General features: G+C 43.5%; 1 protein-coding gene across 6 annotated transcripts in view; it reads right to left on the minus strand.

Moving 5' to 3' along the window:
• Positions 1–22203, minus strand: part of Glis3 (GLIS family zinc finger 3) — a 421415-nt gene that overhangs the window by 267932 nt on the left and 131280 nt on the right. For 4 of the 6 annotated variants that reach the window (NM_175459.6, XM_006526984.4, XM_006526985.4 and 1 more), the window contains 2 exons: positions 13419–13626; positions 4091–5204 (listed from right to left, as the gene is read on the minus strand). In NM_175459.6, coding sequence (NP_780668.3) covers positions 4091–5204; positions 13419–13626 — 1322 coding nt within the window. Of the gene's footprint in view, positions 1–299; positions 3867–4090; positions 5205–13418; positions 13627–22203 lie in introns of those variants that run through there. The other 2 variants (XM_006526988.4, NM_001305671.1) reach the window with 2 other exon arrangements.

The following is a 22203-nucleotide window of genomic DNA, read 5'->3' on the forward strand; positions in this document are numbered from 1 at the left end:
GAGAAGAGAGAAGAAGAGAGAAGAGAGAAGAGAGAAGAAGAGAGAAGAGAGAGAAGAGAGAAGAAGAGAGAAGAGAGAAGAAGAGAGAAGAGAGAAGAAGAGAGAAGAGAGAAGAGAGAAGAAGAGAGAAGAGGAGAAGAGGAGAAGAGAGAAGAGAGAAGAGAGAAGAGAGAAGAGAGAAGAGAGAAGAGAGAAGAGAGAAGAGAGAAGAGAGAAGAGAGAAGAGAGAAGAGAGAAGAGAGAAGAGAGAAGAGAAGGAAAGGAAAGGAAAGGAAAGGAAAGGAAAGGAAAGGAAAGGAAAGGAAAGGAAAGAAAAGAAAAGAAAAGAAAAGAAAAGAAAAGAAAAGAAAAGAAAAGAAAACCAGGCACTTCATCGTCTCAGAAAGACTTAACACAACTTGGCTTAGTGACTCTTAGGAATGTGCAACAGTCAACAACTCAAGAATTACCAAGGATAGAGATTCTCTGAAAGCAAGGTAGAAATAGATGGTGGGTACCTAGAAACCACTTTAGTTAACAATGAATGAATGGACATGGGTACTTTAAAATACAGCCTTGCTACATTTGGGGTTCTGACTCATTTGAGATCTGCCTCTCCACCTATTGAGGCTTTCGCTTTCCAAAACCTTGCCACTGTCTAGAACTGTCCATTCCACGTAACCAGGACTTTAAGGACAGAAGTTAGTTTGTCTTTCCATAGAGGCAGTCAGAATGCAATCTGGTGAAAGGTGGGGCTGTTTGGATGAGAACAGGACCCATCCTTTTCTTCCCATAACAGAACCAAATCATGAACTCAGAATCTTCCCTGGCTGTGCTCCGTACCCAGGTTCCAGGCTAGTCTGCAGCCCCGCGGTGTTAGCAATGATTGATAAAATGCATTCGTTCATGGAGCAAAGGTAACTTGGCATGTGGGGAGGATCCCACAGTAGCCTCTTACAGTAAAGCAGGCCTTGGCCCTGACACACCCTCATTTTTACCATAATTTCCAGAAGCTCTCTGTGTTGTTTGTAGTCATGGTCACCAAACTTATCGGTCACCATTCCATTTCTTGGTTAAATAATCCCCATAGGTGAGAACGATGACTAAGCCTGAGTGTCATCCAGAGACAAGAAATAGAAATTAGACATACATTAAAAAAAAAAAAGGACTTAACATTCAAACTACACCTAGGTTTTGTAGCCACCACAAAAACCGAAGATCACGTCTCTGAAATAACGTGGTCATTTTACCTGGCACAGGTCTACCTTTGAGTAAGCTACCTTCAGGTTTCAATGCAATTAAACACTTCCCTGTTGAAGTTCTGTGTACGGGGATCCCGGGGGATTGTAAAGATTCCCTTTGCAAAAGGCAGGAGGATGTGCACTGCAGATGTCCATCCCCCTTCAAGTACAATGTCCCCTTGTCCACATATTACAATTTGAGACACCCGCCAAGCCTCCACAGAGAGATGCCAGTGGTCCCCAGGCTCGCAGATCAAGCACATGACACGTAACTTCACGATTTGTATGTAAATATAAAAATGGCTATCTTCCTGCTAAAAACATAAACTCCCAATGGTAGAATCTTAGCGTCAGTACCCCTACGACCCTTTGCTTCGTCTAAAGGGATTTGCACGTGGCGTGTGAGTGGTTTGCGATTCTAGTTTCGCTGTGCTATTGGATAAGCCTTACGTGCAAGTTTCGGAAATGTTCCACCTATGAATGAAGAGAGGGCAGATTAGGAGCGCACCGTTACCCCATCTGCCCATCCCGAATGGCACAGTGAAAGCAGCGCAGGCCTGCGAGTACTCACTGCTCACCTCGTCTCTCCCTGGACTATTTCTATTTTTAATATTTATTGTGCACTTTAGCAAAAGTCAACTGTGCAGAGCTAAATGTCTTTGAAAACTCTGGGACCAGAGGTGAAAAATAGGGAAATCCTTTTGCATAAAAATTAATTTTGCAATGTAAAAAAAAAAGTCTTTTTAATATAATTCTAACTTTAATGTTTGTTTCATTAAAGGCAAATTCAGTGAACTGTTTTCAGCCAGGGTTAGTGAGAACTACAAGGTTAGACTGTTTTCCTTCAGAGACTGGGTGTTTCTCCTACTTGCAACAGTCTCCTGTGTTCCAAACAGAGTAAGTGGAACTGCCGTCCACGACTTGTCTCATTCTGGAATTTTCAACACAGAACTCTACTGACAAGAGTACGGCCTGGCCTCCTGCAATGTAATTATTCTTTTCACTCAGAGAACCTGGCACTCTCACAATGCATCAGCTTCAGTTTTCCTTAGGAGAAAAAAAAAATCACAACACAGGAATAACGCGATGACAAGAAGTGCAATTTCTTTCCACCAGAAAGCCTCACGGCTCTCTCGGAAACACCTACTCCATGGTCAAAGTGCTTCTTTCTACCTCCTGCACCCCAGCTCTTGCCGGCACGGCATGCTTCCGCACGAATCACTCTGTGGCCGGTCTACAGTCAATTATCAACACAGTCCACACGCCTTGTATCATAGCCTACTATAGAGATGGCAATGGCTGGGAGGATCACAGTCGAGCCCGTTCCTTTCCAACCTCATTTATAGTCTTCTGTTTATCGCTGCACTCTAGAGCTCTCCATTCTGAGGGAGCACTCAGAATTCTCAGTTCTAACTCTGAATAACTATCCCTGTCTGTTGTGATCATAAAAAGAGAAAGAGCTATAAGAATATGTTCTGGTGGAGTGTGGGGGAAGGGCGTGCCCAGGCAGGCCCATGCCAAGGCATCCCTTCCCCTGAGGGACCGGACACACACTGGTATAGTATAGAATAGAGTTTATTTAGGGCATGGGAGAGGTGTTAAGAGGGTGGTAGAGGCAGAGACAGGCAGAGAGACGAAGAGAGTAGAGAAGTGGAGGCCGGCCATGACCACGTGGAGAGAGGGAGGAAGGGAATGGGATCAAGGGGGCAAGAGGCAAGAGGCAAGAGGCAAGAGGCAAGAGGCAAGAGAGAGGCAAGAGCATTAGAGAAAGAGGAGGGGCCAAGCAGCCCCTTTTATAGTGGGCCAAGCCTACCTGGCCATTGTCAGGTAACTGTGGGAGTAGTATACCTGGCTGTTGCCAGGAACTCTGGAGGTGGAGTTTAGACAGAATACCAACACAGTCCACCTAGACTAATAGAAAACTTATGTTCCTCTCTCTTTTTATTTCAAGAGTTCAGTGAGCCCTCTCAGACTGTGCAAAGCTATCTCTGTGATCCTGGGGATGAAGTCCTGCCTGTAAGCCCTGAGGGTTTCTGCGAGGTGTGAAAGTGTAGTGAATGCATTGAAGAATTTTATTGTTCAAAAACAGTCAGATCTGCCAAGAAACAGAATCAGAGTTCTAGGACCTGTGTTGGGAAAGACGAAGGCAGGAGAGACAGCAGACCCATTTGCTTCAAGCACCAAAGGCACACAATTGTCGCAGCCTATGCCTTCTGCTTTTCCTTGATATTAGCAAGATCCCATGAGGCCCTGTTCCTGTGGTGTCCCCGTGGTGTTTCCTTCCTGACTATAAATCCTTAATGAGTTTCCAACCCTAGAAGGTACAACGTGCTAGCATGAAGGTGTATGCCACACCAATCTCAATAGTCAAGTTCCTAAGTGGAGAATTCCATTCTTAAATGTCAATCTCCCAGACCCCAAGACTCACCTAAATTTTCAAAGGAAAAAACAAACAAACAAACAAACAAACACAAACCTGAACATTTACTTTGGAAAGAGCAAAAGCTTGCTTGTGGCTCAGTGAATGGTCCCCTCCACTTGAACAGCCATGCAGTTAAGAGAACACCACGTCTGTGTCATTCTCACAATCCCAAACTAAAGCAGACTGGCCTCCACTACTTCTGGGGCATGGGAACCGAGCTAGAACTGGAGAGAAACCAGCAGTCACCAGCTATCAAAGAATCCTTCCCCTTGCACCAGTTAGAGGAAGAGGAGAGAAACCTAATAGGTACCTTGACCATCACACATCCAAGTCCCACAGAAATAGAAACTCTTACCTGCCTTTTCTGTCCTGTTTGATAAAATGCATGCATGACAGTAAGCTGGACCTTCCAGAGAGGTGGCCCAGGACCTCGGAAACTCCAACTCACCGTACACTTGTTGGGCTTCTCCCCAGAGTGGACCCTCATGTGGATCAGCAGTTTATACCGTGCGTTGAAAGGCTTGTATCTTCTAGGGCAGCCAGTCCAGAAGCACGTGAAGTCTTCCCCCTTGCGTTGGTCTATGTGGACCTTCTCGATGTGCCTCACCAGTTCCTCCTGCTGGTCATAAAGGGCACTGCAGTCTATCCAACGGCAGCAGTGCTTCCCCCCTGAGTCTTCCATCTCCCCATCCTCTTCCAGGCCAGTCTGGGCCAGGGACAGCGATTGGGTGTGAGGCAGGAGCTCTGGGTGATGAAGGTGTGGATGGGCATGGTATGGGGGTGGGGGACCCTGAGGCGGAGGAAGAGGGAGAGGCAGAGCAGAGGGCAGGTCCAAGGCACTGGCGGGGAACTCCTCCAGGCGCTCTGTTTTGAGCATGTTGGCTGTCTGGCCATCCTGGCCCGGTAGGCCAGGCTGCAACACCATGTTGTTTACAGGTCCGGGTTGCAGGCCACCATGCTCAAGCTGCTGCATGCGTTCATACTCCAGTGTACCGTCCTCTCCATAGCCCGGCAGCGTATGCCCTCCACTGGCAACCAATATGCCTTTCTGCCCGCTGGCCACTGCACAAGACTGGGGGATGCAGCTGCCACGAACACCCAGGAAATGCCCATAGACCTCTGACTGTGGGGACAGGTTGGCTGGGGAGGCTCTTGGTCCGTTGATGTAGGCGACCAAGGATGTGGGTGAAGTACGGATGATAGTGTTGAAGTCGATCCCGATGCCATCTGACAGTGGCGACAAGGACAATGCTCTCTTCTTAGAGCGGGTGGAGTGGGCCCTGGTTGCTGAGTGCCGAGGGCTAGGGTAAGGAGAGTGGCTATTTTCCATGCCGAAAAGGTAGGGTGGCAACGAGTTGGAGACGCTGTTGCCAGACACTGGCGTGCCTGGAGGCAAGCTAAGAAGGTCCCCTAGGTCCGTGCCATTCTGGGAACTGTGGCTGGATGAAAGTGAAGGGAAAGCCCTGTAGCTCTGAGACCACTCTTGCTTCACACTCAAGGCTGATTGACTCTCTGTCAGACTCAAAGTCGTGGACACCAGAGACTCTTGCAAAATAACGGACCTGGGGCAGCAGCCAGAGAGAAGGGAGGAAAAAAAAATTTTTTTTTCAGCAAGACGTGGATTGCTTAAGAACTAAGAGAACACTGTACCAACCAACAATCACTTAAGTATTTCCCCTAATTACGTTCTCCACTAAACACAAATTCTTGGACTATGATAGAATCCCAGGCTTTTAGTTCCAGGTAAATAACACTTTATCAAGCAAACAAGAAAAGCTAATGCTTTCTAGAATAATAAAAGCCATTGTTATAAATAGTTCTAGTACTTTAATGAGAATAAATAGTCCTCACTTTATTTCAAAGTATTTTTTTATACAAAAGGGGGGAAATTGAGGACTAGGGAAAAATTATAGATGGTTGTTGTGGTAAACCAGATTAGTATTTGTTAAGCACCTACTGTGTGCACCATGCTGTAGTAGGTTTTGCAGGCCATACACTTCTGAACAGCACTAGTGTTCAATTAAAATCTACTTGGGAAGGCAACATAAACTCATGGTTTTGTTTTGTTTTGTTTTGTTTTGTTTTGTTTTGTTTTGTTTTGTTTTAAGGAAATCCTACAGGACATACGTTGTGCTAGAAACTTACTAATACTTTTACAATTCAACTTTCACTGACATCGTCAAATTTAAAGGGCAATTTACAATGCAAGTGCTCATTCATTTCAAATGATACTAGAAAACTTATGAAAATGTAAAAAACATACAAGCACACAAAGCATACGACGGTTGTAAAGTGCACACTTAGCTTTATCACACACACACAGTCCTTAGTAGAACAAAGCATTGATAACATAAAGGAGTAATAAACTGGAGAGCTGCATTGGGAATCACTCATCAGGCCACGGGGCTAACCACACTTGTGAGATGGGTTTCCCATGAGCCCTTGTCCTTGTATCCGAGCAGCTTCAGCCCGAGAACAAGTCATTCACTTTCCGTGGTTCATTTCTGCAATTCCTTCCCTGTCCTTACCCTTTATAAAAAGCTAAATATGTTACAATTCATTGTTTGCATATCAAAGTGGTTCATTATGGTAACTCTAGCCCCTTGAAAATTCATATTGCTTTCCAAGGACATTATTGCCTTTAAAAAACAGTTAAAATTAAAGCTATGTCCCTGGGACAGACCATTCATCCCCCAAAAAAGGGTCAACATGTAGAAACATGGAAAGGTCCCAGATCCCACCCCAGAAGCATCAGATTGCAGAGAAGCCTGGCTTGCCAACATGTATCTGTGGCTGGCTTCCTAGAATGCTTTATTTAAATAAATTAATCACCAAAAATTCTTATAGAAATGTGTGACTTCCCTCGATGAACCCATTCACTGTCTCCAGCTATTAAATGGCAAGCTACTGCAAAGGAAGGAGGAGGCTTCATTTCACCTGTTCCCTTCTCGGCTTCACAAAATGGAAGCCAGGAACACTATTGCTGCCACGCCTGGGATACTGTGAAGAAAGCATCTAGGCTCCAAAAAGCACAGTGTAGGTAAGGTGGTAGCTAACACTACAATGGACCTGACGCTGCTGGTAGGTACAGAAATGTTTACCAACGACCAACACAGCAGGAACCGCCCTTGACGTAGATTTGTCTCTTGCCCAACTCAAATCCTTACATTTGGACTAAAGTCCTTCTACAAGCTCTAAAGTGGCCTCCAAACAGTCTGGATTTGAATTCCCCGTGGACACATCTCAATTATTTTCTGAGCACCCTTAACAGCATGTGGCTCTTCCTGCAGAGCTCAGCAGAAAGCTCTGGAAGCTGGATGTCAAGAGCCTTTTGACCCTACCCCCCAGTGAGAGTCAGAAATGACATTTGGGCACAAGCCACGTCAGTGGAGATGCCATATACAAAGCAGAGACAAATAAATGACTGCTTCTCACCAAGGTCGAGGAACTATGGGGCATCAGGACACTGATGGCTCACAGTGGTGGCCACTTTAGAACATTTCAGACTTCCAAGCAGTAACTATCAGCCAAAGTAGCTTGTTCAACTGGATGCACTTTGCCGATGAAATTACACTGTTTGGCTCAAAGGCGGCCTAAAGAAACATGTTCATTTTTCCAATCATGAAAGGCAAATCTCCTATCTCTTAAGCTATGCTGAACATTGCTTACTTTCTAGCACAGCCTAACTCTGTAGAGACATGCTGCTCTTGCTTCTTCAGCATCTGTTTTCCAAGACAGTTGTCACATATTTTTCAGAAAGCCAACTGAGTGGTCTACTTAAAAATCAGTGGTGTGAACACAGAACAAGCTCATGTCCCTCCGTGCCTGACACGTCAGATACCTAACAGGAACAAGACCTCCAACAAATGGCAGTCACGCCCTATGACTCTCAAAGAAGCTCTGTAGAAGACTGAATCGTTCAAAGTTCTACCCCATGAGAGCTCTCTGTAGTAAGCGTCTACCTTGCAAAGCATCTCCACTACCTGCACCACACTTTGAAGCAACTGGAGGATCTTCCTCAGAAAATGTATGTCAAGCCCTTTCAGTAACCAGGATGCTTTCTACCTTCCCAGTCCCCACCAGAGTGTGAAGTACAAACTGAGGCCTCCAACACTTTCTGATGTAACAAGTGTATAAGAAAGAGTCAGGCTTTGAGAACCCACGCCTGGGATCCCATCCCAGGATCCCAAAGGCTACAGCTAGACAATCAAGACTTCACGGCCAACCTTGACTACATAGGAAGATATTATCTCAAAGAATAGAATCAATAAATAAAATAAGGACAATGATCCTGGTAGCTGACAAACCACTATTTACAAAACTCACAGAGCATTTTTATGTATTAACTGAATGAATACACACTATGAGATAAATTAACTAGACTCTCACAATATTTTCATAAAAGGAAAATGAATAAAAGAAATCTATGAGTTTCCTTCTGAGACAGTCAAGGAATGGTGTAAGGTCCTTAGCAAAGTAAGAGAGTAAGTGACTGGTAGGGAGCTGGCTGGCTCCTATTTCCACACCATGTATCTCAAATGTGGTCCACAATGCTCGGCTTGATTGAAAGACTTATAAAACAGGCTTAAAAGCACACAAGCTAAGACGGCATCACAAATTGTCTGTTTTTCTGCGACAGTATGCGGAACGAGCTCAAAGGTTGCCAAGGATTCTAGCCTGTAACCCCTGCTGCTATGCACACCAGGCCTGTGGGAAGAGAAAAGTGACAAAGAACTCAGAAAGCTGTGTCACCACACTGAGCGCCATCTCCAAGCCCATATGTTCATCTGATCCTAACGACATTATTTCTGGTGACTGGTTTATTCGAGACTGTATGAGAAAGGCAAGAAAGATGATAAATCCCAAACCAAATACAAGCAAAGTGAAAAGCTCAGAAACCGTCAGGAGAAATCAGCTCCCACGACGCCAAAGCGAGCTATGATGACCGAGGACAGATGTTGTGTCCTAAAGACTGAAAAGAAGTATTAACTGATAATATGGAATTTCTTGAAGTGATGCTTACTAGGAAAAACGCAGGTACGCGTACAAAGTATGTATATAACTAAATCTGTATAATATATAATTTATGCAATATATGTGTCACAAACCTACAGGATCCGAGAAAGAAGATCAGAACTAGCCTATCGGGAAATGGCACCTATGTACTCCAGCAAATCTTCCAAAAGATTTAGTATAGCTTATGATCACAGCAAAGCTTTATAAGCTCTCAGAGTGCACAGGGAGCCTAGAGTGCACTTTCTGTCTTCTTCTCGGCTTTGTGGTCACACTACAAACAACAATACCACAATAGGTAACTACCACCAGCAGTGTCCAATTCAGACTAAGAAAAGACAAACATGGAGTATTTGGATGTACACTGACATCACTAGGTTAAGTGATGGCTGCTCTTTGTAATGACAAGCTATAAAACTGACACTGGTAATAATCATTTAGGCTTTCCAGGTCTTGAGGCCACCAGCACACCTTCCGTAGGGATGACGATTGCTAGGACTATGAGTATCCAGTCGTTAAGTTCACACTCATGTTGCACGTGGACACGGTGGCTAGCCTCGTATCTAAGAACCCCACAGAAGCAGCATCCCATTGCCTTTACTGATTAGGTCTGCTAGGCTGACATATTTAACAACTGTATGAAGCTGTTTGCCGTTTCTGCATCCCAGCCTTGTCATTTAGGGGACATACATGCTATGGCTTTCACAGCAGGGGTGAGTGAGACCGAAATTGACAGTAGCCCCTGACTCTTCAACAGAGTACAGTATTTGTTTAGCACTCTGGTGGGCTAATGAGAAATGACTGGGAAGTTAATCACAGCAAATACACGGCACCAGAGCTGGGTTCTCACCATCGATTAAACAGAACAAATGAAGGAAGGGGTGTACTCTGAGAGGAGCATGCCAAAGGAAAACACATTCAAATCAAACAAAAAAAGAAACACAGCTGGCAAATCTCAGAAAAACTTTTCAATGCTATCAATGATGAAGGTAGATCAGTTAAGATAATTATACAATTATTATCTCAAATGCAAAAAAAATGTAGAGAAATAACTAAATACATGTTACAGTCTGAGACCACTGCTAAGTTCACACATGGGTTGGCCTTTTCTGCAGTGCACATCTGAAAATCCCTCCTGAGAGCATCAACGCTGCTGTTAATAGCTGTTCGTTTAAGCCGGCAAATATTAACTCCTAATCACTAGATATGAAATCAAAGATTTGCAGGTTAATCCGATGAAATATTATTTGTAATAGTAAAATAAGAGACAGAGTGCTAGCTATCACGGAAGGAAACTCTTGCAATAGTCCTACCTACCACCACAGGTGGTGATGCCTGTGAACCACAACACCAATCAGCAGGCAAGACAGCCCTAAAGGTGCAATAGTGGCATTTACATCTTAGTGGTAACCAACAGCTATCTAGTTGGACTGAAGTCCTATTCAACAGGAGGGAAATCATATAATAAATCATAAATCATAGGGTACTGTCAACCTAGCCAAGAACACAAGCATAGCGAGGTCACAGATCCTAGAGGAGAGTCAACTGAAGCCACTTTTCCTAAACCAGCTTAACTCCTAACTACATTCTAAACACTTATCCTAACACCCACAGGTAAGTGCGGTTTTTATTCCTCACCAAAGAGGCTTCATTTCACAGCAGGTGAAGACCATTACAGAATACTACCAGACAAAATGCAGAGAACACCTACTATGGGGTGTCCAACTGCCATTGATGTGTCCATACAACAACCACTATACCCTCGACGAAGAGGAGATGAAAGGATTTAATAGTTGAAGACAAGACTAGACATGTCGTCTAGATATGGCAGGAGAGCTACACTCATGAAATCTCAACAATGTAGCTGCTTAGGCAAGACATGAACAACAATAACACCAGAAGACATACCAACATGGATGGAGGGAACTTCACAGGGCCACCACCCCAGATGAAGAGCTACAGACAATTAAAGATTGCTAAGAGAGCAGGGCAGTGGTGGCGCACGCCTTTAATCCCAGCACTTGGGAGGCAGGCAGATTTCTGAGTTCAAGGTCAGCCTGGTCTACAGAGTGAGTTCCAGGACAGCCAGGGCTACACAGAGAAACCCTGTCTCAAAAAAACAAAACAAAACAAAACAAAAAAAGGTCGCTAAGAGAGAGAGAGAGTACTAGTCTCTCCCAAGGATGAAACCCCTAAATGGTTATTCAATGCCACATGGTCAGAATATCCATAAAAACAACAGGAAAGGTACTCAGCAGGCTACACTTAATATTTATTTGCTTGCATGTATTAAACAATAACATTTAAGAAATAAGAAGCCAAGAATTTGAAACAGGTTGGAAGGGAGGATAGGGAAGGGAGAAATTATATAGTTATATTTTTGTTTTTAAAAAATCATTAAGGAGCTAAGGGGGTCTGCAACCCTATAGGTGGAACAACAATATGAACTAACCAGTACCCCCGAAGCTCGTGTCTCTAGCTGCATATGTAGCAGAAGATGGCCTAGTCGGCCATCATTGGGAAGAGAGGCCCCTTGGTCTAGCAAACTTTATATGCCCCAGTACAGGGGAACACCAGAGCAAAGAAGTGGGACTAGGTAGTGGGTAGGGGAGTGGGGGGAAGGGTATGGGCGTCTTCTTAGCATTTGAAATGTAAATGAAGAAAATACCTAATTAAGAAAAGGGAAAAAATCATCAAAAAAGAAAGAACTAAATACCTAGTAATAAAGGACTGGTAAAAAATCCATCCCGCTTCTGTACTTTCTTTGTAAAAATGGCATTTGGAGTGGGAAGAAACCATGATATGAGGCTGAAGAAGATGTCTTTCAAAAGAGCTTAAGCCATATATTTAGGGAAAAGTTAAAAAAAAAGTGTGTCTGTATTATAAAGTCACATGTCCTTGAAGGGTGTTTAAGGGTGTTTATCAGGTTTCCACTCATGACAATCTCAGAGTGCTGGGGCTTCTCTATGGTTTCCCCATTTCTCTACAATGCATAGCAATTATACAACCGGGGGGTAGCGGGGGGAGGAATCAACTTTGAAGCTTTCCCAAGGCAAGCACTTCTCAGACTGAATGGTTCATGGCCTCTCTGGCCCCCAGCTACCTGCAGGAGACACTGATGTACGAAATGTTCATCTGGTAAGCTCACCATCTTCTCTTTAGTGCTAGATTGTGCAACGCCTTTAGGATGCCCTGTTGCTCCTAAGCGCCTGTTCGCCTGATGGAACACACAACAAATGACCACATAAAATACACAGCATTGCCCAACTGCTACACGAGGGTTCCATCCTTCACCTCACGTTTCTCAACTCCTGTTTCTTTGCCTATCCTGGAGGGAAAAAAAACTTCCCAAAGAAGGGCTCACAGAATAGTCAAATCACTTGTCAGTGCATCGTCAAGATGTTGTCTTTTAATGATAGACTATTATGCTAAGGAATCAGATGTGCCAGGAAAACAGGGAGATAATGACCCCTCTGGCCGCACCATGAAAGGGACTGAGTGAGGCACCTGGCCTGAGCGCCTGAAGCGTCAGTTTCTCCACTAATTACGACTGCCTTCCAGGCATGGGCTGGACTTGCCGCAGACAGGAAGCTGAGGGTTTCCAGTGACACCCACCAATGAGCACAGTTAATTTTACATGCGGCACTCAGCAAGGCTGAGGAGCCCCTTGAGGCACAATCATCAATGGGAGAGTGACAGCGCTTGCCATCAGTGAAGTCTCAGGTAGAAAACAAGCCCCATAAAAAATACGGCATAAATAAATGATCTGGGAGCCATGATTTCAGAATCTCAACTCTGGAGGATGGAAGGAGCCCAGATAAAGGAGCAGAAAGGGGAGGAAAAAAGAAGAAACAGGGTCTCGGAACCACAAGGCGCCTTAGCTGGTTACTGCCTGCAAGGAAGGAGGCCGGGAGACTGACTCCCATCGCAAACTCCATTACCTCACAACTGGCACTCACAGGCAAAAATTTCTGCATTGCGGTTTTTTTCCCAAGAAACTTCTAAGAGATGAAATAATAAACTTCAAAGAAAAAAAGACATAAATGCTATAGTGTAGTTCACCATCATTCACTCCCCCATCGCACACACACCAACCCTGAAAAAGATAAATTTTTGTCTGGAGAGGAGTAGTTTCTTTTCTATTTAACTTTTCTGGATGGAAACGACACAAGGTATTACTGCGCTTCTGCTCGCAAATCAAATATTTAACTAAAAGTTTATGTAAGCATAAAAATATGTCTTCTCAAACACATTATAATTCATGATTTCTATCATTATTCTCTCTATGGATTCCCTAAACTGTTTCTTTATGCACACAGTAGGTACTTAATGCATGTTTGAGTTGGTGAGTGGACAGGTGGGTTGGCAGACTGACAGCTTGTAAGCCAGCCCTGAGACTGTAATGCGCACCCGAAAAACGTGGCAGGCGAGCGCAGAGCATCTCAGCTGGCTCCAGTAAGACTTGCTTTGCAAGGAAATGACAAATTTACAAACTAGGATTTGGTTCCTGAGCCCCCTCCCCCAAAATATCGCATGACCAGATAGCAGCTATTAAACCATTCCTCCCAATCAACAGGTTAGGAATAGCAAAAGACTTGCATTTTGGATACTTTTCCTACAAAGCTAAAACTGAAAACGGTGCTTTGGTATGAGTGAGTGGGTGAGTGAGTACATTCGTGTTCAGAAAGAGAGGGGACAACACTCATGGGGGTGGGGGTGTTATTATACCATAAGGAAAGGGGGAAAAAAACGTAAGTTGAGACCTGGTATCTGAAGGAGGTCTATTCAGGTTGGCTGCATTCACTGCCCTCGGTAAGCTAGGACTGATCTGCTTGCATGCTGTGGAGACCTGGCTTGCTGGAGGTGAAATGGGTCCCAGTCGCTGAACCATCATGGGACTGCTGGTGACCACTAGATTGTTGCAGCTGCCTTTTCCAATGGACTTGCACTGAGGCCCAAAGCCAAGAGCCCCTAAAAACAAACGAATCAGGTTAGCTTGTATGTCCCTTACATCAGCAATCAGTACATACATACATTTACATCAGGGCTCATGTGTAGAGACAGTCCTTGGACCTTCTCTTTTTTAAACATAGACTTTTTGACACAGGGTTTCATGTAGCCCTGGCTGACCTCCAACTTATTATGTAGCCAAAGCTGGCCTTAAGCCCCTGTTCTTCTTGCGTCCATCTTCCAAGTGCTGGTATTAAAGACTATCTCTTTAACACTGATTACACCAAAAAGATAATGATTCCAATGCAAAACCTATAATGCTATAGCAAAAAGCTTTCGATAATCACCACTCACACCAAATGAGGTTGAATTTCACTGTGCAGAACTAAGAATTATTTGTTGAAAACAATGTTGAAAGTCCGACTTTATAATATGCAAGATGAAGTTGATCAGTATATGGAATTGTATTTATCAAATCAGGTGGGTTTTTTTAGAGTAGCTAGTATTTTGGATTTAATAATTGGACAGCAAAAAAAAAGTCAATACTTCTGGGGGTAGGCATTTAGCTGATCTATCTGATTGCAAAACCATACATCTCACAATCCTCTATAAACAGGAATTACAGTCAGGCTACACCCCTTCACCCTCAGGGTTTCCCTCTTCATCCCTGTACGTTGCCATTGGACATAGAACATTTTTTTAAAAAAATTGAAGATGGGTCGTCTCTGAAACACGCACTCGGAAAGATAACTGAGTTTAAAAACATTATAAAAGTCCAGTGTTGAAAAATCCGTACATAGTTAAAGAAGAAAGAAAAAGGCATGAATCTGTGTCAGAAAAGTTGAAAGCAGAGAAGAACTGGCTAATGCTGCCATGACTCATTTATTAAAAATAGTTCTAAAAGCTTCGTCACGCTAGACATTCCCTTCTCATGGATGTACTTTTCAAACATGTCTGTCAACTACCTGTTCAAGTCTCGGTGGCTTATACTCTATTCCCATGTCTAACAAAAAATTAAGATAAAATTCTCCCTAGACTATATAACTTTGTCATGGCTCTGCTTGGGAACCAAAGTAAGTAGAATTTGTCACCGTAATTTTCTTTAGCTCTAGAAAGCAAAATTTCCCACTTTGTTTTTTCCCCCAATCAAAGCAAACCAGCCCAAGGGCTCTGTTATTTGACATCGATTTTGGTTACATTTTCTTATAAGAGCCCTAGAAAGAAGTAGACATGGGAGGTATGGGTCTATCATCATAAATGAAGCCACACCTCACTATGCTGGTGCGGCTACAGCCTGCTAGGTGGCAGGAGGCCTGCTTCACTCCAGCCCTCTGGAGCTAAAATACAGGAGCACATGGCTTGCCTAAGGCCACACAGGGAATAAACATCTGCTGAGACTCAAGGCTCCTTGAAGTGTGTCCACAGCACCCTCATGGTTTTGTTTGGGGCTGTAGGTGCTCCCTTGAACATTTTCCAAGATCACTGGCTCCTAAAGACATTTCTCAGATTTTATCCAGATGCACAAGTTCACGTCTCTCTTCCTTGTGTAGTGGATTTCTGTTCTGTTATCTTGTGTCTTCCTAGAGCAGTTGGCGATACTCCATCTTTACGATTCATTTGCCACTGAACATCAACGCTTTTTGTCTTCACACCGGGAGCGGTGAGTAGGGCTTTGGGTAATAATCATGAGCTGGGTATCTCTGAAAACTCTTAACTGTGTACATCTGCATTCCCTCTCTTTTTCCCTTGGAAAAGGCAACTCGGTGGTTCATAGTGGTTCATAACCCAGGAGATAACAACCTGAGTTACCCCTCAGCTTCCATTATGTAGATGTTTCCAATAAAAGCAACATCAGGTGCCAAGCGCTCAGTCAAATAAAATGTCATAAACTCATATGGCAAACTGTCATTTTATGCCTGTTTTATCCTTAGTAACTATTAACATTTACCTGCCTCTAAAACAAAGACATTAGTCACCCTCTCAGCACACATAAAAATACATGTCGGTAACAAAGCATATTAATACTGATTTTTTTCAAATCTAAAATCCTGTGTGTGTGTGTGTGTGTGTGTGTGTGTGTGTGTGTGTGTGTGTGTGTTACTAATATAAACATATTACAAATGTAAACAACCAGATAAATTTGTGTATGGTGTCATTACTTCAGAGGTAAGATGAAAATATGTATACCTTAGGATTAGCAGCTGCCAGATGTTTTTTGCTTTATCCCTTATTCACAATCCTATCTGCCTAGTGAGCACCTCCCTCTGTGTTTTCAAGGTTTCAACCCAAAGATCTCTGCCCACCTTCCATCCCACTGTCTGGGCAGATCTGAGTGGGCTGTCCTGTCAGACTTCAGGGAGTGAATCTATTACATTCCCACTCTCCTTTCGTTTTTGTTTTTCTATTTGTATTAGAAATGAAGCCCTTGTTTAAAGGATGTCTGCTTCCTTGGAACCCAATGGTTATAAAGCTGAGAAGGTACGAAAAGTAAAAGGGGTTACAACGATTATTAAATATTATCCAATTATTTTCATAGACGCCTTTCTAAACTGTCTTTTATGAAACATGGGGCCTTTTTTTTTAATCCAAACCGAGTCAATCTTCCGATACTTCTTCACAGTGTAGCTGACCAAGCTGAATGGATGATGAAGCTGGTGAAAAGAACAAGACTACATCCATTCTTCTGGTCCAGAACGTTGTGCTGATCACGTCTTCCCCTGGAAGCCCCCAGCCCAGACTCTTACATCCACACTGTTTTGTAGTTCTGTAATAGACACACCAATCTTTCTCTGCCCAGTTTCCTCATCAGGGTGCACCATTCCACTCCCCTACTCCAAACACATGGACCAATGTCACATCCTCTAACCACAGAAAAGTGACAGCTTGTGGTGCTGAAAGGGTGACTTTCTCAGAAACGTGCAATATGTGTATGCAGCTATGAGAATGTTCTAGAAAATGATGCCAACTAGCTCACAAATGGAAGTAAACAGTAATATACCAAGAGTCACTATTAACAAACCATTGCAGTCTAAATCTTTTTCAGAATACCAAACATAATAATCAGCCGTGAGCTACTACAGAGCAGGAGTGTGAACTCTGCGGGAAGCCTGCCTGGGATCAAGGCTCTCTGTGTGACCCAGGCAAATTTCTGAATATTTGTAGTCAGTATTCCTATCTGACCATTTAGAAAACAGGAAAACATCAATGCTGCCTCATTATGGCTTTGCATCTAAACTGTACATACAAAGGACTCGTAATGCAGCAAGCACTGTGGATGCCAGCAGACACTGTCACGGAGGGCAGTGTTTCATGTCTGTCCTTGCTTTTCTGTCCCACTTCTTCATAGTTCCTTGCACCAAACAAGATAGTAAATGATGAAAAATAAAACATAAAATAAAAAAAGATAGTAAATGATGTTTAATTCTCTGCCTGTTTCCAATGTTCTTTCTGTTTTGAGCCTAGAGCCAATTTTTTTTTAAACCAGGTGTCATCACAGATAGAAGTTTGCAACTGGCCAAGTTTGAATGTTCTCTGGCTTGTTGTTCAGTAGAAACAAACCATACAGCTTTTCTGACTACCAGATGTGCCAACTACTTGGGCACTGGTATTCTTTTTGAAATATCGCTTATTTTTAGAGACAACATGGTGTGTGTTTAAAAATGTGTTTACTGCTCAAATAAAGATCTGAGAGGATGGCACTCTGAGTACCACATAGGTTCCAGCCAAGATCACTGTGTGCTAGTGGAAAGCCCAAAACGTTCTGCATCCTTGAGTTTCTGAACTAAGTGGCCATTTGAGAATAAGCCTGGTTTTCATGGTGTCTTCCTTAGTGGAGCGTCTTCTTCTCTGGAAGTCAAGGTTGATGAGGCTGTACTTATAGACCACTAATAGGTTCCATCTTTCCTAACTGCTTAGGTCTGTACGCTTGTTCTCCCAAAACTCACGCAGAAACAGAGGATAACAAAAAATGTACTACACATGAGAGGGCTGCTCTACCATGATCAAAGCTTTGCTGTTCTTAATCGATAATCAACTGGCACTTACAGAACGCTAACCATGAGCCAGGCATGGATGCAGATGGTGGTGAAAAGATGGGCATCACCGAGGCCACTGCCTGGTTCTTACACACACACACACACACACACACACACACACACACACACACACACACACACAGGGTATTTGAAGGCAAAAATATTAGTAACATAAATTCACATCCTGCCCCCTGTCCTAATTGGCTATGGGGACAATAGCCAATAGTCTCTGCCCTAGTAACTTCTTCAAAGATATAAACAGTTGTGTTACCTAAAGCATGGGATTGTTCTAATGACAACCACCACGTTTATAACAACATACAAATAATACACAGCACATTTAAGCATCTGGGTTCTCTGTGCAGCATCTTACTCTGTAACATTGAAGACCTAAAGAAAAGGCTAGAGATAGATGAAAATAATCCAGATTTTCTCATTTCTTCACCTAACATACGAACTGAAGAGTTTGTTCTTATCAATTTTAGGGCATTCAGAATAAGTCGTAGATTTGATATTTTTAATTCCTAAATGTATGATCTTAAATTTTCAAGGCATTCAGCAAGGGTGCAATACTAGTGAAGAAAATACGATGCTCATTACCAATTACTCATTACATTACCAATAATACATGTAGAGCTTTCTAATCCAGGATCATGTCATATAAAGAAAGATTCTGAGCCATGGGGGGGGGTTCTCAAGAATCGTTTAGTAAATCATTGGATACCTGAGCACTGAAGGGTGATGGAAAAGTTGAAAGACAAAAGGAAGAAGGGAGAGGCTAAAGTCAGCAGAGTCAAGAGCACACATTTACATCCCGCCCCACCACCCACTAGCTTTATAATCTCCCCACATTACTTAAGAATTCCGTGTCTCTGTCTGTCTCGGCTTCCCGATTCTAAAAGGAGTTTAATGCCAGCAGAACTGTACAGCTGTTAAGAGGGCTGAAAGAGCTAATACGTGTGATATATTTAGTGTGTGGCACTGACTAAATGCTTTGAGAAAGTTAACTGAATTAGGAGCTGAAAGATAGCTCAGTGGTGAGTTGCCTGCCTTGCAAACACAAGGCCCCAAGTTCAGTCTCTAGACCCCAGGTGGAAACTGCCACACCCCACTGTGCTTCCAGAACTGAGCATGTAAAAGGCAAGCAGATCCCCAGGGCTGTCTGGGCAGCCACTGTAACGTATTAGAAATGTCCAGACCAGCCAGCTGCCCTTTATCAAAATAATGATGATGATGATTGATGGAGTGTGACCAAACAACACCCCAAGTTGTCTTCTGATCTCTATATTCACTCTTGTCCATAAGACACAAATAAACACACACTCCACAGATCAGCTAAGGGTTATTAAAGAAGCCCCCTTCCTGTTGGGCTCCCACCCCTAGCCAGAAGCTATGTGTTGTCAGTGCCCACCTGAAAAGGAAAAGTTGAGTTTCCTGCAGTGGGTATCTCACTGGGCAAAATAACCACACTTCAGGGCGGGCCCCAGGCCCAGGAATAGCTGGCCAACCCAAAACAGATTCTATACGATTTTTTTAGGCTTTCTGGTTTCCGGGCTTTGTGGGGGTTTTCTTTGGGGAGGGGACTTGTGTGTGCTTCTTGTTTGTTTTGTGTTTTAGAGAGAGAAGGGGCATGGAGTTGTGCGAGTGACAGGGTGAAGATGAAAAGCAAGGCCAGGATGCTGAATAAAAATGTTCTTCGATAAGAAAGAAAAAGGAAGGGAGGGAAGGAGGGAGAGAGGAAGGGATGACGGACAGACAGACAGACATATCTCCAGTACCATTTTATACTATTTCTAGACTTAATTTTCCCTTGAGTACTCACAGCCCACAGTGCATGGGAGACAGACACGCAAACACACACACACACTCACACAGACACACACACACTCATACACACACAGACACACACACACTCATACACACACAGACAACACACACATGCATACACACACAGACACACACACACTCATACACACACTCACACACACACACACAGACAACACACACACACATACACTCATACACACACACAGACACACACACACACTCATACACACACAGACACACACACACTCATACACACACACAGACAACACACACACACACACAGACACACTCACCCGCACAGTGTACCAATCCCTCCCTGGATAGCCAGCCTTTACACATCTCTCCCATCCATCCTCTCAGCTCACTGCTTAGGAAAGGATCTGACTATCTCAGACTAGGAGGCCAATCACAAGTGAACTACCTCAAGTGCATTTTACAACAAAACAAGAGTATAGAAATAATAAAGCAAAGTTTAAAAATCCCCCAGATCAGATTTTTTAAAAACAAAATCTTTTCAAAAGTCTGGAAGAAAAAAGTCAGAAGTGTTATCTCCAGCATGTATTTATTTACTTACGTATTCATCCATTCATTCATTGTGTGTGCGTGTGTGCAGCTGTATGCGTGTGTGCAGCCATATGCATGTGAGTAGGTGTACATGCCATGTGCTCGTGTGGAAATCAGAAGACAACCTATGAGAGTTAGTGCTCTCCTTCCCTCTGGGGACTCTAACTCAGGCATGGCTTCCTTAAATCAATACAGAAAGGAACCAAATATAAAAAAGAACTCCTTTTAAAAGCTTTCTGGGTTTTGTTTTTTAAATAATGGATGCTTCGTCTGCATGTAAGTTAGTTTCCCTCACATGCTTGCAGTGCCCACAGATGCCAGAAGAGGGCTCCAATCCCCTGGAACTGAACCACAGTTGGTTGTTAGCCAGCATGCATGTGCTTAGAATCAGAACCCAGGTCTTCTGGAAGAGTAGCCAGTGCCCTTAACCACTGAACTATCTCTTTCGGCCCTAATATAAAAGACCCCTTTCAACAGCAAGCAAGTCTCAGCTGCTACGGGAAATGTTTTGAGTTTGCCTGGGAAGAGGTGGCTATCCTCTCCTACCCTCTTAGGGATGCAACAGATACAGTTCTACAAGGTGGCTCGAAAGCACTGCAGATAAGGGTTTGTGCTATGGCCATATTCCCTGTGCTACAGAACAATCTCTAATACAAATTGAACCACAAGGGCAGAAGTGATTATTTATGTGCCCCCAAAAGGTACCCGCACCTCTTGCTAACCCCTCATTTTCTAAGAAAGGAACTGCCCAGTCTTTCTCTAAGGTAGGACCAAGACTAAGTAGGAAAGAATGGCTCAAGAAACTGTTCTTGCTTTTCTTGGTTTTTCTAGGGATAAAACCAGAAAGACAGAGGTGTCCACAGAAGGCAAGCCTTACCAGGTAGGTATGTGGCCGTAAGATGGTCCCAGACAGAGAGGGCAAGACAGCCTGATTCTGGGGCCCAGACATGAAGATCACTGGGCCTTACTCAAAACTCTGCCCTTACAACCTATTCTCCACCAATACAAGAGAATATTCTGATAAGGAAGAAATGGTCTATACAGTGCCACAACCCCCCCCCACAGGTTCCAAACTATGTTTAGGATTATAACACATGTATTCTTAGGCCTTGGATTTATTAACTTAGCATGTATCAGAGCATTGCCTACATTGTGTTAGGGACATCTTGTCGGCATCACATTTACTTACATTTCAAGTTTAAAATAATAAGCATTAAAGTCAAATAACGCAGAAGCACATAAAAACCATGGTATTTTCACGTCTGCCCAGTTGCAGCAGTGTTCTTTTAAGACATGCAACTTGAACAGCCAAATGTGTATCCTTCCACATGTCTAAGTTCTGCAAACATGAATATGCATGTTCTAATTCTAAAAGCAATATGATTTATCATACATTGCCCCCATCTGTTCTTAAGAGAAACCATGAGACTATAGCTATTTTAATAAAGTCTCAAAGCAAATGCTGAAATAAACCTACCTTTATCCCACAAACTCCCGTCATACAATGAAACATGGGTGCCTATCCATAATGCAGTACATAGCTTGGGGCAAGGCGCTGTATCATGTTGGCGGCTCCTTTCTTTTCTCTCCAATGGGCTAAGCATGAGGTATCTGAGAGAAGTCAGGAAAGTGCATGACTTTTACCTGAAATGGATATAAACAGGCTTTTTTCTCCAAGGGGCCCCATGAAAAACCAGTGTGGCTCCAGGACCAGGTCACCAGCCCCACTGTGCGTTCACTCACGGCCCTTCTAAGGACTGAAAACAATGAGCTCCTACATAGCAGACATCCTAGGCTTACCGTGGAGTATTTGAACATCTGCAATGCCTCCCTGCTGAAACCACAGCACTGACCATGAAGTGACTGTATACGAGTGTACGCAGTACGTCACTACGAGTTACGGAGAGGTTGGCTAGAAATGCCAAAGTCTAGTAATCAGAATGGAGGCATTAGCAAGTGCTCAGAACTGCACACAACCCATGGGAGATAAGAAACACTGGGCACAGCAGCCTGTCATCACAGAGCTGACAATCTGCAGACATCAAACAGACTCACCTAGGAGCCATCAGATAAGGTTAATGCACTGTGCAGGACTGAATATGAAGCTAAATTATATAGACGGGAGTTCAAAGCAGAAGTTACTACGTTATAGATAATTCCCTGAAGGAGATTA

Source organism: Mus musculus, chromosome 19 (genome assembly GCF_000001635.26).
Source record: "Mus musculus strain C57BL/6J chromosome 19, GRCm38.p6 C57BL/6J".
In the NCBI taxonomy this organism is placed as follows: domain Eukaryota; kingdom Metazoa; phylum Chordata; class Mammalia; order Rodentia; family Muridae; genus Mus; species Mus musculus.